Source organism: Sinocyclocheilus grahami, unplaced genomic scaffold, assembly GCF_001515645.1.
Source record: "Sinocyclocheilus grahami isolate Dianchi unplaced genomic scaffold, SAMN03320097.WGS_v1.1 scaffold966.1, whole genome shotgun sequence".
NCBI lineage: Eukaryota > Metazoa > Chordata > Actinopteri > Cypriniformes > Cyprinidae > Sinocyclocheilus > Sinocyclocheilus grahami.
In genome coordinates this window covers 313407-335467 of record NW_015506145.1, presented here as the reverse complement: position 1 = coordinate 335467, position 22061 = coordinate 313407, and the positions used below count along the sequence as shown (strand labels likewise).

Genomic DNA, 22061 nt, shown 5'->3' with positions numbered 1-22061 from the left:
TATATATATACATATATATTTTTTTTATATCTTATATATATATATATATATAATTTCTCTATACATAGATTAAATTAGATGACAGACAGACAGACAGACAGACAGACAGACAGACAGACAGATAGATAGATAGAACATTGCTGCTGTGTAAAACTGTAAAACAGCTCTTTCTGAGTCTGTCCATCGGTTAAAAAAATTATCAAAATTATTCATTAGCAAATGAATGTGATTCAAAAGCAATCAGCAATGATTAATTTGGGGGATCCATTTCTGAATTTAAATGCATTTGTCATTCTCAAATCTCAAATGTTCAATGTGTACGAGACCAGATATAGAAAGAGAGGGAGAGAGTAATCAAAAGCTGCTAAAACTCCCCTTGGTATTTTCATCACCCGTTTCCCATTACTTTGGGTACTGAGATGACATGCTCAGGCCTTGTCTTCAGAGGGAGACTCAGGTGGGGAGTCTTATAGCATTTGTTCATACCCAAATGAAAAAATGTCTCCGTATTGATGACACACATCTGAGCTCAGTGAGGTACCTGTTACTATAGATCATGTCTGTCATGGAAATTAGATGGTTTGCATAAGCTGAACACAAAGGTTATATTACAGACAAAGTTACACAATCCTGCAGTGACAGTGGGACCGAACTGACTTTACCTGGTCCAAAAATTCTGCAATTACTCATAAATGTCATATCATACTCTGGATTCATATTGAAATGTGCACATTCCTTAGCAAACATGTCACAGGTCATTACCAGAAAACATTTAGAAATTTTACTTACGTTCACAAATGACAAAACATGCAATGCGGAAAAGTCATCTATTGGTATTCGTTTTTTGTTTCTTAATTTTCAGGGATTTTTTCATATTTAAATGCAAATTTAAATTTAAATAAACTTTGTATTTTACTCATTAAAAAATTACTCATTACTTTCATTAATCATAATAATCTTACTATGCATTTACACCAATGAAAATACATAATTTATTTTCTTAAATGGCAAAAGCACTGTGTGCCATCTGCCCCACTCTGAAAAAAATTCCCATGCCTGTGCAGGGAAGGAAAATACGTGGAGTTTTTCCTCCTCTGTGAAGTGCTGAAAGGATGTCTTAAGGGGGAAGTAAACAAATATCATAGAGGCTCATAGGCACACATGGTAAAAACTTGGTAAAAACATGGTAAAAACTTTTGGATTAAATGGATTAAACCTTTGGAAAATAACAAAACGGGAAACAACCTTTCCGTGCTACATAATGTGTTTCAAAAAACCATTATACGTGAGTAAGCTTTAAGGTCCTCTATTTCCATTACTGACAGAATCCTTCATCAGTTTGGGTGGGGGGAGGCTTTTATTCATTCCTTTTCCCCCCTTTTTTGTTCCAAATCAAGAATGTGTATAAATGTGAAAAAAACTAAATATAAATCTATTTTGTGAACAAGTCAATATAATTGGATTTAAATTTACAGGAATATATTAACTGGAGTCCTCCAGCTCTGATGGACACGAGGCCATCTGCACTGCAGATCTCTGCCATGTGGAGTGCTCTAGGGTCTTACAGTTACAGTTACAGTTAGGGTCCATTACAGAGGCAGACACACAGCCATTGGATACAAGAAAATAATGCTAATGTATGCATCACTATATACGCTCAACATGAAATGAGTCTGATGCAAAAAATAAATAAAAATACAATACTACAGTAAGAGGACCGTTCACAATACTAGGAACTCCTGTGCAATTTTGTATAAAGCAGCTCAGTGTGAAAAATCACATAATGACATCTGACACTGATTGCTAAAGAATGAGTGCTAGAGTGACTCTGGACATAAATTTGATATTAGATCATTAATTCATTATGGTTCGAAGGTCCAAAGCAGCTCTTGACTTGGGTTAACAGCAAATTAATAAAAAGCTTGAAAATATCCTCATTTGTTACACGAGTGAGTGAAAAATCTTGGTGGGCAACATTTTATGAAAATATGTTCCTTGAAATGTCAGGAATCTGGTAGCTGCAAAAATGATGGACTGCTGTCTCCATACAAGACGGTTTGCTGCAGTGCTGTTCTGCCAAGTCCAAAAAAAAAAAAAAAAAAAAGGTTGCTGAAAACAGCAACTTAAAAACAGTATATGAAGTGTAGCATTTTTTACTCAATAGTATTATTCTTATAACTATTATGATCTACATAAGAAAGGAAAGAAGATCAAACATTTCTTGCTTTCCTTTTTCTCTTCTGTCTTACATTAGGTGTCCTGTGGGAGCATGTAACTGCTGAAAGTAGTAAACATACAAAACTGATAATGAGATGTAACAAAGCATTTAAGCCAAGATGATTGTGTCCTTTGGGTCTGTAAGAAAGCAGGAATAACAAATTGAATCTTTTCGGTTTTAACATCCTAAAAGAACAGCAAAACCAACCAACTCCCAAGTCGTCTAATAAGCTACTTTTTATTCTCAGTCGCTAACATAACAAACAGTTAGATAAGGTAATAATCACGGAAACGCTAGATTAACATACTAACTAACATAATGATTGTCCAGTTTTAGAATCTGGAGATGACAGATATGCAGTTCAGAGCCCTGACACTGAGTGTCAGTAAGAGTTTCCATTTGTCACAAATTTGTTCCGCTTGCACATGCAGACCATCTCTGCTTCATGGGCAATCGGTTGTGGAAAATGTTTTGAGCCTATAACCTGAACTGTAAATTACATGTGACTTATCACTCTGAAACAAGGATGTCCTGATTAACTAAGGGCATCACAAGCAAGTACACAATTGTAAAACCTTCTCTAGTGACTGTGAGAGAGACAGACAGACAGACAGACCGACCACTGGTTGGCCTTAGATAACTGAATCAGGAATTGGCACACTGATGTACTGCAACGCTTGTCCTCAAAAAATAAATAAAAACATAAATAAGAAAGAAAAAAGAAAGTCAGAAAGAAAGAAAGCTACATACCCTTGAGATCAAAGGACAAGATGGAGCATGGGAACTTATCAAGAAAATCAAACCTTGTAACTTTATTATTATTATTTTCTTTTTAATTGCCACATGATTGTTTTCAGAATTGTGTCTCAATTATCTGAGCTGTTATTCCTACAGCAAATGTTGTTTTGAATGACATATGCTTGCGTGTGTATGTGTATGAGGTAACATTACTCACAGCGCTGGAGGGGTCGATTCTGGGTCTCTCCATGGCGATAGTGATGCAGTTGAGAAAGATGATGATAAGAACCACATGGTCAAACATCTTGTGATTGATGATTTTATTGCAGGTTACACGAAACCTGCAAGACACCATTACACCAGACATGGTGGGCAAACATTCAACATCATGTTGATCATAAAATCAATTAAAAAGAAAGTTATAGGTCACAAAGTTCAACTAGATGCTTAGTGAGACTACAGTAGCAGAGTTTTTCTTAATTGGACAGTGTCCCAAACATGACAATTCTTTAATCATTTATTCACCCTTATTTCATTTGAACTCCGTATGACTGACTTTCTTCGAAAAACTGTGTTTGTAATAAACAAATCCATCAAGATGTTTCAAATCGTTGCTTAATGATGCCTTCATGATGGATTTGCTTTTTACAAGCATGCAGCTTTTCTCTTAATGTTAATTGTTGGACTGCAGGATTATTGTGATGTTTTCCTCAGCTGTTTGGACTCTCATTCTGACGGCACCCATTCACTGCAGAGGATCCATTGGTGAGCAAGTGACGTAATGCTAAATTTCTCCAAATCAGTAAATTCTCAGTTAATTTTCATTTTTGGGTGAACTATTAATTTAAGTCTATTCTCTTGGTTTAATTCATCAAAGATTAAAAAAAACCTTGGCAGTCCAATCATTTAATGTATTAAGAGATGTTAACAATCAAGGCTGACATTACTTTGAGTTCATTCATCACTAAACAAATACACCTCCTTAATTTCTCTCTTTCACTTTAATTGAACTTGAAACAGTGACAAGCTTATGCATGAACATGTGTCGGCCATAAGACATACAGTGCGGCGGCATGACTCCTTTTATGAATAAATAGTGCTCAGTTCTCTTTAATGTCTCTGAGACTTGGCCTGATGTTAAAGAATTTATGCCCAGAACGGCACTGTGTGGGAACAGACGGCAAACTCTGCGCCGTTGTCATGCCAACCTGCCTCTCTCAGCCCCGATCACTCATGCTGAGAGTGTGGTCATGCCGGGGTGAAATGGGGAGAGAAGTCTAATGTTGTGTCCGGTACTTAAGGCTGCTGCCCTACTGCTACACTACCACTACACTACACTACACTACACTACACTACACTGCCATACACTGCCATACACTACCCAGTTAGTTGATGACTTCACAGCTGTTACCGTTAAGTCAACTTTACACAAGGTTTCACAGGCTTCCAAAAGTACCATAATGTCATATCTAATGATCTAAAATGAATTAGAATGGTCTTTAGATATAATTATATATTTAAAGCAAATATTCATTGCTCATGCAATGCTTATTTCTGAGAAGATATGAATACAAAAAAAGAATTGCCACGAGAGGAATAAATTACATTTTAAAATACACTATCAGTCAAAAGTTTGGAGTTAGCGATGCACCGATCATGATTTTTCATGGCCGATTCCAATACCGATTTTTTACAATCAAACAGGCCGATTGATAGTAGCTCCCTGATGCGCGAAAATTATATGCCATATATGTTTGCGGGAGGGGGCGGGACTGGACACAAAAATCGTTAGCGGGCGGTAATGGTCTGAAACATTTACTGACCCCATTAGACCCCATTTACTGGTGCATGTGCCCCAGTAAAAATCTGCTGTGCCCCAGTAAAATCTCAAGTTTGAGTTATAATTTACTTTATTTGTCACTGTATTAATTTAGATTGACAATCCCGGAATAAAGAAATTAATCTTTATGCAACAACCGAATCAACGCTTGTAAAAGCAACGCAGTTTAACCGGAAACAAACTGATGCATGAGCGCAGAAATCCATGTCTGTGTGTTTAACTGCAACTCGCAGTCTTTCACGCAGAAGTGTTGGCATGCAGTTGAGGTGGGCTATGAAAAAATGACGAAACCAGTGCTCGAAGTGGGCTGGTACGCACCTGTACTCCGTAGCAGCACTTTTATACTTTAACCCGTACCGTGAATTTTTCTGATGTTCCAGGCCGGCACTTCTCACATGCTGCCCTGTGCCCTCCCAATTTCCACCGATGGGGATCCCCCCCAGCCCCAGAACGCGATTTCCCTCACGTATCGGGAGTACCGGCACTTTTGTATTTCCACTTCAAGCACTGGACGAAACTAAAGTTTGTTTCTAAATAATATGATGATCTTATTTTGACAAAAACATTATTGGCTCCTGTAGATGGAAAACAGAATTTTTTTAATTTGGACTTGGCTGAGGAACTGGGAATTCATTTTTCTTATCTTATATTTTTTTCTTTCGTTATTTTTTTTAATACAAATGCCATACACTGCCATACACTACCCAGTTAGTTGATGACTTCACAGCTGTTACCGTTAAGTCAACTTTACACAAGGTTTCACAGGCTTCCAAAAGTACCATAATGTCATATCTAATGATCTAAAATGAATTAGAATGGTCTTTAGATATAATTATATATTTAAAGCAAATATTCATTGCTCATGCAATGCTTATTTCTGAGAAGATATGAATACAAAAAAAGAATTGCCACGAGAGGAATAAATTACATTTTAAAATACACTATCAGTCAAAAGTTTGGAGTTAGCGATGCACCGATCATGATTTTTCATGGCCGATTCCAATACCGATTTTTTACAATCAAACAGGCCGATTGATAGTAGCTCCCTGATGCGCGAAAATTATATGCCATATATGTTTGCGGGAGGGGGCGGGACTGGACACAAAAATCGCTAGCGGGCGGTAATGGTCTGAAACATTTACTGACCCCATTAGACCCCATTTACTGGTGCATGTGCCCCAGTAAAAATCTGCTGTGCCCCAGTAAAATCTCAAGTTTGAGTTATAATTTACTTTATTTGTCACTGTATTAATTTAGATTGACAATCCCGGAATAAAGAAATTAATCTTTATGCAACAACCGAATCAACGCTTGTAAAAGCAACGCAGTTTAACCGGAAACAAACTGATGCATGAGCGCAGAAATCCATGTCTGTGTGTTTAACTGCAACTCGCAGTCTTTCACGCAGAAGTGTTGGCATGCAGTTGAGGTGGGCTATGAAAAAATGACGAAACCAGTGCTCGAAGTGGGCTGGTACGCACCTGTACTCCGTAGCAGCACTTTTATACTTTAACCCGTACCGTGAATTTTTCTGATGTTCCAGGCCGGCACTTCTCACATGCTGCCCTGTGCCCTCCCAATTTCCACCGATGGGGATCCCCCCCAGCCCCAGAACGCGATTTCCCTCACGTATCGGGAGTACCGGCACTTTTGTATTTCCACTTCAAGCACTGGACGAAACTAAAGTTTGTTTCTAAATAATATGATGATCTTATTTTGACAAAAACATTATTGGCTCCTGTAGATGGAAAACAGAATTTTTTTAATTTGGACTTGGCTGAGGAACTGGGAATTCATTTTTCTTATCTTATATTTTTTTCTTTCGTTATTTTTTTTAATACAAATGCTCTTTATTATAGTTGTTGTCATAGAATGACTGGTTTCTTGAAATGTTGTAATTATAAATTCTTGAAAAAGATTAAATTATTCATTATTATTACTGTGTAATGTATAAGAATGCAAATGTGCAAGAAAAAATGTGCAAGTTCTCTCCAGTTTTATTTCCATATAGGCCTGCATTGATTGCCTTAAAACAATGTTGAGAATGTTCATGTGAAGTATGAAGACATTTTTTCTTTTACTAAAATACAGTAGAAATAGTAATATTGTGAAATATCGTTAGAGTTTAAAAGAACCATTTCCTATTTTAATATATTTTAAAGCTTTATATATATATATATATATATTAATATGCTGATTTTGTGCTCAATAAACATTTCTTATTATGAATGCTGAAAACAGTTTTAATAATATTTTAAACAATATTTTAATAATATTTTACCAACCTCAACCTTTTGAACAGTAGTACAGGTGCATCTCAATAAATTAGAATGTTGTGGGAAAGTTCATTTATTTCAGTAATTCAAATCAAATTATGAAACTCGTGTATTAAATAAATTCAATGCACATTCAATGCACACAGACTGAAGTAGTTTAAGTCTTTGGTTCTTTTAATTGTGATGATTTTGGCTCACATTTAACAAAAACCCACCAATTCACTATCTCAACAAGTTAGAATACTTCATAAGACCCATAAAAAAACATTTTTAGTGAATTGTTGGCCTTCTGGAAAGTATGTTCATTTACTGTACATGTACTCAATACTTGGTAGGGGCTCCTTTTGCTTCATTGAATTTATTTAATACACGAGTTTCACAATTTGAGTTGAATTACTGAAATAAATGAACTTTTCCACGACATTCTAATTTATTGAGATGCACCTGTATATACATACTGTACTGTACATATAGTATGTACAGTATATTAGCTGAAATACATGAAAACAAAAATTATATTTACAGACCAATCCAAACACTTAATGCTCAGTCCTGCATAATTAACCATGTGGATTTGAATGTGGATGTAACATGGTAGATCTTCTGATAGTGAACACACACAGATGGACATATTAAAATTCACAAGCTTTTTAGCTTTGGTTTTGGTGACACCAATGTATGCCAGTCTGCGTGTCATAACAGTGCAAAGTGGTGAGCGCTTGCATCATCTAGGGCTCGCACAGGAAGGAGGAGGAGGATGATCTGAGGTTGTTTGATGTTTAATTAGTAAAGCGCTGACAGAGTGTAACATGCAATGCTGAGTTCGTCTTTCCTCTCCTCTCCCTCTAATAAGTGAAGCCTCCATGGAGCTTAATGTGAGCAGACATGCGTTTCAAAAATGGAAAGCACTGGAAAGAGATGAGAGAAAGGGGAAGACCAGGAAGATGCCTAAGGGAGAGGCTAAAAAGTACAGGAGATTTCTCACCCCTTAAGCATCTTAATGGAGGAATTTTCTAGGGCTTAGGGCAACCTAAACTGAACTGAACATGAGCCACGGTACTATGATAAATGTGACTCACCTGCTGAAATGACCAGAATATGTTGTGATTTGGATGCTGGAGAGCTTGTGTCTCCAGCAAACTTCTTACTGTAAGTATTTTAACCAGGAAGATGTTTGTTTCACTGTATACTCTAAGTGAGGACATCTCATTGGCTGTGTCCCCTATACCGTTAAATAGGGCGCAGTTTGAAGGGAAAGCCATTTGTAGTGGTGTCCGAAACTATAGTGGATGTTATCAAGTGCACTCATTCAATCCAATAATGAACCACAATAATGAGTGTACAACCAATGTACACTCAACAGCTAGAGAATACACATAATTCAATATGAGGGCCGTGCGGAAAGAATTCACATGTCTTGCCAGAAGATGGCGCCTGCAGCTGAATCATCCATCCATTTTTAAAAACCATTGGTTCGATGTGGGTACAGCGCATTATACCAATATAAATTTGTTTCTAATTGATTATTAAATAGTTTAAGTTTTATAAATTCTAGATGCCATGACAGAGTTCAAGAAAAATCTTTTCTTCATTGCTGGAGCTGCCAGTTTGCTAAGTTTTAAATTATTATTATTAAATAGATACAAGTACAACTATGTAAAAGCGGCAGCTCAGAGTCCGAATTCATGCACTCGTTTTCATTCACTCCTTCAACTGGACTGTATGAGAGTGAATGAGCGTATAGGGGGTGATTTTGAACACAGCTATAGACTTCCAATTAGATAGCCACTTTATTTGTACACCCGTTGAACTGCCCCAAATATCAAATCAGCCAATCACATGGAAGCAACTCAGGGCATTTAGGAATGAAGACATGATCAAGACAATCAGCTGTATTTCAAAACGAACATCAGAATGGGGAAGAAAGATGATTTAAGTGACTTTGAATGTGGGATGATTGTTGGTACCAGACAGGCTGGTGTAAATATTACAGAAACTGCTGATCTACTAAGATAAGACAACAAATCCAACCATAACACACAATATAAACCATTTATGGCCTCCTCAATATAAAAGTGATCCTCAGGACTGCATTTCTTTACTGACAATGTCTAAGATGGTCTTCTCAGAAGGAAAGACTGTGAGAGCCAAGAAAGCCACAGACACTTACCGTGATTGAGGGGGGAACAGGTAAAGAGACCAGGTGACCCTCTCCCGACACCACTGGGGCTGCTTGTGCTCCAGCCATCGGTAGAGACGAGCCTTCCGACTCTGAAAGATGGATGACCACATGAGATTACAGGACCAGTAAGTTAGTTTTGCTGGCAGTAGAAGATAAAGTAGTACTGTTTCCTGTGATCTTATAACAGTGAATTGAATAGAAAAAAAGCTGTGGATATTTGTGATAAATCTATTGTAAGGAACTGAAAATAGCTGTAATAAATCAAGTGTAGATTTTCTCACCAGGTTTCCTTCATCATCTGCATTGTCATCCTCGCTGTGGTGTTCATCTAGAGAAAGCTGAGTGGTGGCTGCAGATGGAGAACTCTTGCCGTTGCTGAGGAAGTTGGGCGGCCGGGCGCTGTGTATGCTGGCGGAACGATGCATGTATGGCACCTGCAGGGTGTCTGGAGGCAGATCAAACGAGCTGCGTGTCTCCAGGGATTCCATGCGCCTGTGCCGAGGCATCTGGCCCAGGGAGTCTGTCCTGGCGAGGGAGGCATCATCACCCTCGGACATGTCCCCGCCGCCTGCGCTCTCTCCCGCATCTCCCTCATCGGAGCTGGAATGGCCATCGCCGGACAGCAAGGAGCGCCGTTCGCCAGACTGGTGTTTCTGCCTCTTGAGGCTGGGGGCTCGGCCCAGGCTATTCCAGCTGGAGCGCCTGCTGTCATCCCACAATAGTTTGTATATTAATGAAGAGAAGGTAGAAAGAGTTTCAGGTTTTAAGTTTCTAGGAGTATATATCACTGAGGACCTGACCTGGAGTTTGAACACCACCTGTATCATTAAGAAAGTCCAGCAAAGGTTGTTCTTCCCGAGGACTCTGAGACGTAACAAACTTCGTCAGTGACTGCTGATCAGCTTCTACTGCTGCACAATAGAAAGTATTCTAACATACTGTTGTACAGTGTGGTATTCCAGCTGCACTGCTTCGGATAAAAAAGATTTGCAGCGGGTTGCGAAGATGGCTGAAAGGATTGTCGGTTCCCCCCTCCCAAGTTTGGATGATATCTATTCAAACTGCCTCCTTACATGGGCCACAAATATCCAGCAGGATCCCTCACACCCCGGAAACCCATTCTTTGTTACTCTTTATTCAGGCAGACTGCGAACCCCATCCCACAATAGTTTGTATATTAATGAAGAGAAGGTAGAAAGAGTTTCAGGTTTTAAGTTTCTAGGAGTATATATCACTGAGGACCTGACCTGGAGTTTGAACACCACCTGTATCATTAAGAAAGTCCAGCAAAGGTTGTTCTTCCCGAGAACTCTGAGACGTAACAAACTTCGTCAGAGACTGCTGATCAGCTTCTACTGCTGCACAATAGAAAGTATTCTAACATACTGTTGTACAGTGTGGTATTCCAGCTGCACTGCTTCGGATAAAAAAGATTTGCAGTGGGTTGCGAAGATGGCTGAAAGGATTGTCGGTTCCCCCCTCCCAAGTTTGGATGATATCTATTCAAACTGCCTCAATATTTCTAGCAAATAAATATGTTTTTCTCGCAAATAAATAAATAAATATTTTGTGGTGGGGCCAGTGAATTTGTTGGCAGGGCAAATAAAAATCTACTGGCCTGCAGAAAAAAAAAATGTCCTGAATATGCCATGTGCTTCTATGCAAACTATGCTCTGTGGGTCTCACCAGATAATGCAGACAGATCCTTCTTACATCCTGAAACATCCTCCAAGCTCCGTGTATAGAAGTCTGCTTCAGAATCCGACTTTGAGGCATCACCCTTTATCAAATGTGGAAGATATAAAATATTAGTTACCAGGTTTAGATGTTGTTGGGGGTTAAAGAAGCATATTAAAGGGTGAGGAACAGGCAGGTGGGTGAGCCGGCCTTCAAAAAGGCCAGAGGGTGACTGGTATCTAAGGGAGATACATCCTGGTTGGGGGAATCCACAAAAACACAGTGCTGGCATGCATTTGACAGCACCACGTTGAATGACCACTCTGAAACCACCAGTACTGTGTACTAAATATTAGTTAAATGTATTTTTGAGTGTATTTTTAAGCTGATTTTCTCATGGTCAGACCATTTGCTATAATAGTTTAAGTCACATCCACATGCAGCTGAATATGTGGGTTTTTTTCTCAGCTCACTGGAGGAGCAGCATCAGTAGAGCAGGCACGTCCAATGATCAAGCAGGAGAAATAAACACTGCTATTTTTATCAGAGGGCTCATCACATTGTTTGGCCTGTATCCTTCACATCCCCAGTCTTGCGTCTTAAATGGCTTCATGCCGAGTGTTTCAGTGTGGTCTAGCACAGAACTTCAACCCTGGGCGGTTTGTCAAAACAGACATCACTGTCTGAGAGCATGGATCGCTCTCTCAGTTTGACCATTAGGGTGTCTATTTGTGGACTGACTGTAATTTATATCTAATATGAGCAAGATGATAAAGGATGAATCTTTTCCTTATCATGTGGTTACAGGATGTCATATTCATTTCAGCACACATTTACCATAGTACTCTACAGCACTAATGATCAAAGAGAACACAGTGGAGACTATTCTGACAAACCTTGCACCTACGAACAATGTATCCCATTGGCTTCACTTATTAACATTAAGCTAAATCAAAACTTTGTGTTTCAGAAAAAAAAATCAATGCATTAGTAATGGCTGTGTAAATGGGTAAGTAAACAAAGCAAATTTGAGTTGCAATAAAACCAGTGGGATCATTGCAACACTAAACACAGCACAATAGAACAGCAATTAATTCACATCATAACTACAACAAAAACAGTGAATATGACTTGTCAATAGGGAATAACACAATATCTACGTTACTAAGGCAACAAAAACAAAACTTGAAAATAGTTATGACACTGGAGTCGAGCTCTGTAAGTCAAGACACGAGAGGGACTCCTTGCCCCTTCTCACCAACAGTGAACAGTAAAACAAAACAGCTGTGATAGGTTGAACTAGCAGATAGGCACTACTACAAAGCATCCTCAGACACAGGCCACCACAATCTACAGGGCACCAGGTGCAGTTAGAGGTTAGCTTAGCATCAGCACCCACTGTTACTCACTGCATGCTCAGAAATGAACACTGTGGATGATGTGTCTGGATTGGACATGACTATCCTCACTCCCACATGGCCTTTCTGAGCAAAGAGATGTAGCAAAAACATAACAAAACTATAGTACTTGCGTAACAAGCTCCCTGACTTTTTGACCTATGCACTAGCAAAGAGCTATTCTATGTAACACCAATTACAACCATTAAAAGCAACAGTTCAGCTTAATTTGTTCACCCTCATGTTTTTAAAAAATTGTGAATGAAATGATTATACAAATGACTTTATTAAATAAAATATATTATGTATATAGTGAGATGTTAGCTGCAACCAGATCTCAAGACCTGGATCAGTCCAGTTTATGAAAAAATCATTCCGTTTTGTAGAGTGAAGCAACAAATCATGCAGAATGATTTGTTTACAAATCAGATTTGTGAACAAAATCATTGAGACCAATTCTGTGAATTGAATCAACTGATTCATTGAAAAGATTTGCCTCAAAAAAATAAAACATTTATTCAACAATTTACTTCATTACTTTATTTAACAATTCTTCTCTAATGTGTCAGCGTCCGCCGCCATTCACAGGAGTACCACGACGCATGTGTGTGTGAATAAAATCGTTATTTTGGTTTTCTTTGCGCACAAAAAGTATTCTCGTAGCTCCATAAAATTACAGTTGAACCACTGTTGTCACATGGACTATTTTAACAATGTCTTACTACATTGATGGGCCTTGAACGTGTTGTTCCCTTTCGGTCTATGCAGAGTCTGAAGATGAACAAATGTCTTACGGGTAATTAATGACAGAATTGTCATTCTTGGGTGAACTATCCCTTTAAGGTCAAGGTTTTCAATGAATAACTGAGTAATTTCAGTCTGAAATTTTAGAATGACTCCTTTCATTTTTGTTTCCCAGAACTGCTTTGGTCAGAAACAAGGTGTGAAAGAAATTCTACTGGGGCTGTACTGTCAATTAAGATGTTAAGGTTGCTGTGCAACTGCTGCTTAACAATCACAGGTCTTAATTTGGGAATTCTACTGGGCTTGACAAACCTTGCTGATAGAGTGATTTAAGGCATGTTTTGACATAAGATGTGCTAATAGCTCTTGAGTAAGGACTAGCATAGAGGTTTATGTAATTTGATTGTCAAGGTGAAGGACTGGAAGGTGTAAGAGACCAGTTCAAACCCTCATTGATGCTCTCCATTTTATGGCCTTCCACTGCATGTGTCACCTAGCACAGCTGCATGAATGAAAACAAATACGGGATGTGATGTCCATAACCACAAACAGACCGAGTCTCCTCAACAGGGTCAAGTGCTTCCACTCAGCTCTGGCTCACTGAATAGACTTTCTCGATTGCTGAGCTACTGAACTCAGCGGAGGGCTATTTGAATAAAACTTTAAGTCTAGTTAAATAAAAATTATGATACCATACAGAGCAAATCTACAAGATCAAAATAATTAAAGTAAAGAGGTATTAAGAGACGTATCCACATATTAAACGATTTTGAGATCTATTCAAAAGGACTTTCCAGTTGCCTTATTTGCTTTTGCACAGCAGTCTGTCTGGCTTTGTCTGATTTCACTGAGGCTTGCCATAAGCCCAAACACATCCTTTCAGCCAGATAAAATAAAGCATGAGGCTCTACAAGGTTTGTACTCTGCCGCCAGGCATTGAGCAAGTGAACCTGAAGAAAGACTTTAAGTCAAGTCTGCTTCTACAAGAAACAATCACAAGTGACATTGTCCACAAACGCAGTGGTCCTCCTGGTTAGTCTCACTGGGTTAACATCATGCGGAGTGCTACATACCCCTGAGTCTATAGGCAGCTGAATACAGCTCAGCTGACCATGCAAATCTTCCTTCTTGGGTATTTCCTAAAGTGGACATGTGTTAGGATTTTACCACACAGAGCGAAAAGGTAAGACAGAAGGGAAAAAAGCACAGGAAGTGTTAGAAAATTGACAAAGACACATTATGAGAAATCTGACTCCCACATTTCAGCAAATACTTCTGTTGAAGTAAAAGCAATTTTACATTTTGGGTGGAGTTTAGGCTGTTAGCATTCTCGGTACAGTGAGTTTGTGTAATTGTTGCCTGTAGTTAAAATGCTCCTACTGCAGGTATAAATGCTTGGCTCTTTTATTCTCTGAAATGGATGAACTCTTCTGTTTTTTCCCTCCAGCTCCTTTGAGATAACACATATTGAATTTTTCACATTGTGAATCTGTCAGAGTAAATTACATCCAGAGAACGACTGCAATTGACTGAAATATTCAATGCATATAAAATTTATGTTTTTATTTTAATTCTACAAACTATTTAAATTACAAACAAGATCAGACTCTGCTTCGGTTCAAATTATGACTCTCTTCGGTGCACAGCCAATTTTTTAAGTTCAGAAATTCTTGGAAAATGATGTTCCACAAGAATAACAACACATTTAGATATTTTATTGTTATTGCCTCTGTAACAAGAACTATAACAAATCTGGGCATCCTTCCTCTGCATCCAGTCAGTCTAATGAGAGTGCTGGGCATGTCATGCTACAACTTGTCAATGTTCGACATTTTAATTAAATTTGTCCATCTTTGTGCCTGCTTTGTCTTTTCAGAGGATTTCAGAGGAGCGTGTAGTTTATATATGAGACTTAAATTATGCAATTATGCTATAACATATTACATAATAATATAATAAAATATAATTGTATAAGATTTTTTTAAAATAAGATTTTTTAAAATACTTTTATTCAGCAATGATGCATTAAATTTATCAAAAGTGACTGTAAAAGCATTGTTATAAAAATCTATTATTTTCTAAAGAATCCTTTAAAAAGTATCAAACTGTTAAACAGCACAACTGATTTCGAGATAATAAGAAATGTTTCTAGAGCACCAAATCAGCATATTAAAATTATTTCTGATTAAAATTATTTCTGAAGGATCGTGTGACACTTAATTCAGCTTTGTTATCACAGGAATAAATTACAGTTTAAAATATATTAAAATAGAAAACTGTTATTTTAAAATATAATAATATTTCATAATATTACTGTTTTTACTGTATTTTTGATCAAGTAAATGCCTTGTGAAGGTGTCTGTGCAAAGATGGACACAAATACAACAAGTTAAAATACTTTTAACCAACAAGTTGACCATTGAACATGCTGACATACAGACTGACATGCTAGTCCAACAGTGACCACCTGTTTACAGCAGTGTGATTACATAAAGCTGCAGTGGACGGGGACATTACGCTGTTGAAGGGACATTCATCCTGGCCCTTGATCTCTCTGCTTCACATGTGTCATTCAGCCACCCGTTTCCCCAGCAACCCTGATGCACTGCAAAGTTCGACCAACTAAAAATAAACATGATGTTTGCAGAAAATTATGTAAGGTTAAAATATTAAGCCCGTAGTGTTCGTCAGTTTTAGGGGAGAGCAGGAGAACACAGTACCTTGGCATTTCTGTTGGCATCAGATCAGTTGCGATGAGATTATAATATCTGATGCACTTAGCAAAGGTAACGGCAGATAGGGGTCAGATGAGTGTGGGCTATCCTCTCTTATTTAAGACTAGAGAGTTTATTTTGAAGACTTCTGAGCTACATAATTTCCTGCCATGATGCAGAATGAGGGGAAAAAGGCGAAGAACTGAGTTCCGTACAGATAATACCTTCTCTCAAGTCAACTAAAAATCCAGAACTTTATCTTTCACTCCTATTATGCAAATTATTATGAATGACAAACCAATTTTCAATTACGTGTTTTGTTTCTCTTGTTGTTGCTCTAATGAGGTGTTACAGAAACAGCACTTAATAATTTTTGATTCATCTGTTCGCTATTCTAACAATGATTTTGCTCAACTGAACAATTGATCAAAATCTAGAGATATTTTTTCATTAAAAGTTTTATGAATCTTTTGACTCCACCATGTGAGCAGAGTTCAAAATAAATGAGATGTCAGGTCTTAGATTTACAGTAACATTTATCATGAGTTAAACTGTATTACATCTACTAGAACGCCAAACAACAGGACTTCAACAAACTGCATGTGAAAATGTTATTTAAAAAATTGATCATACGGTAAAAATAAAGGTGATCAAATAGTTTTTTCCTTTTTCTTTTTGCACTGTATGGACACGTCAACTTGCATGATTCGGTTCACCTCTTTCCAAAGAGACAGTAATAAAACAACCCCTCCACCCAAAATGATACATAGGTATAACATTTATATCTCTGATTTATCTTGAGCCTGGCCATTTCTGTGTGCGTGTCTGTCTTTCTGTCAGAGAAGAATGGCTGCTATGCATTGGGAGATAAGTTGTCTCATAAGATCATGGAAAAAGAAGGCGATAAAGAAAAAGAATGAAGGAAGGAGGATGAGGAGGAGTGCTCGAGCATGGAGTAGGCACTATTATACACAGAACAAGAAACTCATCACTTCCAGTTGAATAGCATAGTGTCCTAACCAGGCACAATGCGACAAAGCAAGAAGCTTTCCACGTGTCTGTCCTAACCAGCTTTGACAATGACACTACTTTTTTTCAGTTGCTTCTGTACTTCTGTGGCACTAAGTTCCAATTCAGTTCACTCGGAAATGCTCCCAGACAGCTGCTTTTGAAGTACAACTGTTATCTACTGTACATGAATAAGAAAGACAGAAATCTCAAGATGACATTTCGAAACATACAAACCAACGAAACCATCTGCCAAAAATAGCATCTTCCATTTAGATTTATTAGCAAATTATGATCAAATAAACAATAAAACTGTCCCAAATTACATACTATACACTTTATTGTGTCCACACCACAACTATAACAATAAAGACACAGAAAAACGTTACCGTTGGAATCACTTTCAGATTTTTTTCCAGCTAATGAATGGTAAAATGTTAACAGCTCATCAGAATCCATCTTTAAAGAGCTTGAGCATTTATAGGGGCAGACAACATAACTGCAGCATGTGCTTATAATAAATTATAGTTATCGTACAGTAGTTTTTGTTTTTGGTGTGAACTACACACACAATTTACACAATTTATACTACAAAACACCACAGAATAGTCACTAAATTCAGAATAGCATACTACTCTTACTATTTCTGCCACAAGAGTAGTATGCTAGTAACTCTACTCAGAAAATCAGCAAGTGTCTCTCTTCTATGTTGTGTTGCTCCACACACACACACACACCCCTGCCCATATGAATTTCAGTGGATCAAACTCGCTCCTCACATATACTGAACATCAAAAAACGGATGACAAGAAATTGGTAAGGAAGTTTTATATGACAAATGATTTGAAAAATCCTTCAAGCACCTTAATGAAAACCATGAAAAGGACTCCGTTAAGTGAAGCGTTATGAAAAGTCATGAAAATACAAGGTTCTTAGATTCACGCTCTTCAGCTGTGGAGTGTGAGAAAGCACGCAAACAGATTGGCTGTGATTTTGTTGCATCGAGCATCATTTTTGCTTTCAGCCTGGACAGAAAAATCGCTTTTCACTTGAATCTTGTCACATCGTGCCTGTTTAGGACATAGTGTTAGACGAAAGGAGACAGGAGAGAGCTAGTGGTGAAATAGAGAAGAAAGATACGGTGTTGGAATATGTGCTAGATTCTAAAGGACAAAAAAGAGAAGACAGACTGTGAAGTGAAGAAAAAAAAAAAGAGGATGAAAAAATGTAGAGGCTAGGTTGGAATCTGGCTTTACCTCAGTTTGGAATCCTTCCACCAAGATAGCCACCAACAGGTTGAACAAGACATAGTTTCCAAAAGTCATGAGGGCGATGAAGTACAGAGCAGCCACAGGAGAGGTGGAGGCCATCCCATTATACAGTACCTTATTCCAGTCCTCCTGAGTTAAGATCTGATGTACAAGCAACAAACACAATCAAACTGCCATTTATACTTATGTTCAAAATTTGGGGGTCGGAAGTCTCCTATGCTCATCAGTGATGCATTAGTTTGATCAAAACTACAGTAAAACAGTAATATTATGAAATATCCCCACAAAATAATTGTTTATACGTTACATTTTCTAATTTTATTCTTGCGCTGGCAAAACTGAAATTTCCGCAGACATTCCTCCACTGTCATATTGTCACATGACGCTTCAGAAATCATATGCTGATAATATGCTTATATCATTCTAATATTCCAATACTTTTGTAAAAAAAAAAAAATTATACTTTTTACTTGGGATTCTTTGATGAATAGAAAGTTCATCAAGGAAACAGAATGTATTTAAAATAGAAATCATTTGTAACATTATAAATGGGTAACACTTTACAATAAGGTCCCATTAGTTAGCATTATTTAATTCATTAACAATGAGCCATACATTTATTACAGTATTTATTAATCTTTGTTAACATTAGTTATTAATAGAATTACAACTGTTTATTGTTAGTTCATGTTAGCTCAGGTCCATTAAATAAAATTAACATACACCTTTTCATTTTAATATTGTATTAGAAATGGCTGAAATTAACATTACAGATGATTAATAGAAGTGTGTTAGTTCATGTTAGCTCAGGTCCATTAAATAAAATTAACATACACCTTTTCATTTTAATATTGTATTAGAAATGGCTGAAATTAACATTATAGATGATTAATAGAAGTGTGTTAGTTCATGTTAAATAATCTAGTTAACTTATGTTAACAAATAGAACATTATTGTAAAGAGTTACCCATAAATGAATATCTATAAATCTTTTTATTATTATTATTTATTGCATTCTTGCAAAATGAATATATTAATTTCTAAAAAAAATTATAATAATAATAAATCTCGATGACCCCAAACTTTTGAGTGGTAGTGTACATATGCGTGAAACTTGCGTAATATGAGCATGTGTTATTAATTGGGAGCACAAAACATGTTTACATCTGTATTACGTGCTGTCCACTTATGATCGGATCACTCAATATAGCTGTTAAGATGCCTGATTGAAAGTGCAGCTTGTGTAGCATGCAGGAATCTTGCCTGAAAAACTGTTACAATGGCCCAAAGCAAAGAGTCAAAGTTCTTGCGGTCAGGAAGTGTGTCTCCATCAGATGATTAATAGAAGTGTGTTAGTTCATGTTAAATAATCTAGTTAACTTATGTTAACAAATAGAACATTATTGTAAAGAGTTACCCATAAATGAATATCTATAAATCTTTTTTTTTATTATTATTTTTTGCATTCTTGCAAAATGAATATATTAATTTCTAAAAAAAATTATAATAATAATAAATCTCGATGACCCCAAACTTTTGAGTGGTAGTGTACATATGCGTGAAACTTGCGTAATATGAGCATGTGTTATTAATTGGGAGCACAAAACATGTTTACATCTGTATTACGTGCTGTCCACTTATGATCGGATCACTCAATATAGCTGTTAAGATGCCTGATTGAAAGTGCAGCTTGTGTAGCATGCAGGAATCTTGCCTGAAAAACTGTTACAATGGCCCAAAGCAAAGAGTCAAAGTTCTTGCGGTCAGGAAGTGTGTCTCCATCTCTCTCAGAACCAAATTTGCATCCAAACAGGTGCATGCCTAGAATACTGTAAAACAAAATTACAAACAAATAGTTCAAATGTAAAATAAATAGACTGAATGTACAGTCCTTTTAAATTGCACAAAGCCATCTATCATCTTGCCTGAAAATGAATATGAAAAGCATAAGCAGCATGCAGAAGGTGGCAACATTGTCCATGGTCTTCATCAGGACCACCAGCTGCCTCTGCAGGGCGGGCATAAAGCGGACCAGCTTCAACACACGCATGAGTCTGAAGGTCCTCAGCACCGATAAACCTCCTCCCTGCTGGCCAACAATCTCCCAGACACTGTCAACACATATAAACACACACATCTGACAGAATGCACAAGGAGGACAATGCTAAAACAAATCCCGGCTATCATAGTTATCCTTTCATTCCTAAGGGAGAAATGCAATAGATTGGGTTATTTCTTGAAAGAAAAGCATTCCAAAATGTTTTAGTGTGGTTTGTTGCATTGTATTGAAAATATTTAACAGTATTAGTTTTAATAATTTTTGAACAAATAAATGTAACTTCATTAAGACCCGTTTCAAAAACATCAAAAAAATCGTATTGACCCCAAACCTTTGAACTGTAGTGTATTGCAACACATCTTATTTTTTATTATTTTATTATTATTAATTTATTTTAATAATATAATCATTAATAATTTAAAGAATACTTCATTTTGTTTATTTATTTTAATAAATTATTACTTTAATATTTTAATAATTTTAGCTTGTTATATCCATTTTTGTTCATTTAAAAAAGTTTGTTTTTTATGCTTTTTTGCTGTTTTATATTTTATATTCCTTATATATATATATATATATATCTTGCTTTTAGTATAAAAAAACAAAAACAAAAGATAATTATTAAATATAAAAGGATGTAAATAATCCTTGAAGTGAAATTAATAAAATAATACTTTATTACTTTATTCATGTTAATTATTATTGTAATATGTAATAATTTTAGCTTGTTATATTATATTATAGCTTGTTAATACTTTAAATTGAAAAACCTGCTCGTTTTATACTTTTCTTTTTCTTTTTTCTATTCTATTATCTATTTTATCTATTTTTTTATTTTGATTTATTTATTTATGTATTTTTATGTATTTATTTATTTTTGAAGTAGAGGTATTTGAAGTATGTAAAGAAAAAAAAAACTCTTAAGAATGATTGTGTTACTATGGTAACCAGTATTTGTTTTCCCACCCACGGTAAACCACGCCCCCAGAATAGTTGGCGACTGTATCTATGCAACATTAATAAATGCAAGAACCCATCATAACGTTGTACCATGCCAAATCTTTGCTTGTTCAGACATCTCAGTATGTGCAAATTCATGTCAATTGAGAATGGATGGGCGTGAAATTGCAGCACTCATCATGACAGCTGACAGTCATCAGACTGAACAGGCAACAGATGTCCCATCACTCAGTAATGGCTGCATTCTGTCTGGCTGTCACTGTTGTGATATAACACACTGCCAGTGTGCATTTTCAGAAATTAAGATGAACGTCAATAAACAGTGACACAGGCCACGTTATTAATGTTTAGAAGTACTAAAGAAATAATGCAGAAGAGCATGTGTACCTGATTACCACAATAACACCATCAAAGATGTTGTAAGGGTTCTTGATGTAGCCAAAAGGACCATAAACCAGCAGTTTCAGGAGCATCTCCAGTGCGAACAAACTGGTGAAGACGATATTACTGATTTCCAGAGCATTTGTCAACTCATCAGGCTGAAAAAGAAAGAGCGAGAATTAGAAGATAAAATCAAGACTATCACATAAATGGCATTGTGCCATGGCAGTACTGTTGTAAAGGACACATGTACATGAGGATATATTTTTTCGTTAAAACTGAAATGTTAATAATACCAATAATAATAATAATTACTAATTAAAATAAAGCAAGGGGGGAACACACTCAGATCAAAGACTTTAAAATGAAAGAAAATAGATTTTGTCTCAATGCATGTATCTGTATAGATCATTGAAAGCAGCTACAGACTACAGAACTACAGAAGTGTCAATCTCCTTGGCCAGCATGATTATTTGATTCACAGACTCGCAAACCATCTCAGTTGAGAAGTTACATAAGAAAAATATGATCTAAAAATCTACGAATCTGCTCAACTCCAAAGGGCCCAGGTCATATTTCGTTCTCATTTAATTAAA

At 36.7% G+C, this 22061-nt stretch overlaps 1 protein-coding gene across 1 annotated transcript in view; it reads right to left on the bottom strand.

Moving 5' to 3' along the window:
• LOC107564851 (voltage-dependent T-type calcium channel subunit alpha-1G-like) overlaps positions 1-22061 on the bottom strand; it is a 77063-nt gene that overhangs the window by 6742 nt on the left and 48260 nt on the right. Inside the window, exons 11-19 of the mRNA XM_016250023.1 lie at positions 21472-21623; positions 19991-20176; positions 19780-19894; positions 18051-18206; positions 14146-14211; positions 10922-11034; positions 9536-9959; positions 9243-9343; positions 3174-3297 (exon numbers count right to left, since the gene is read on the bottom strand). Coding sequence (XP_016105509.1) covers positions 3174-3297; positions 9243-9343; positions 9536-9959; positions 10922-11034; positions 14146-14211; positions 18051-18206; positions 19780-19894; positions 19991-20176; positions 21472-21623 — 1437 coding nt within the window. The remainder of the gene's footprint in view (positions 1-3173; positions 3298-9242; positions 9344-9535; positions 9960-10921; positions 11035-14145; positions 14212-18050; positions 18207-19779; positions 19895-19990; positions 20177-21471; positions 21624-22061) is intronic.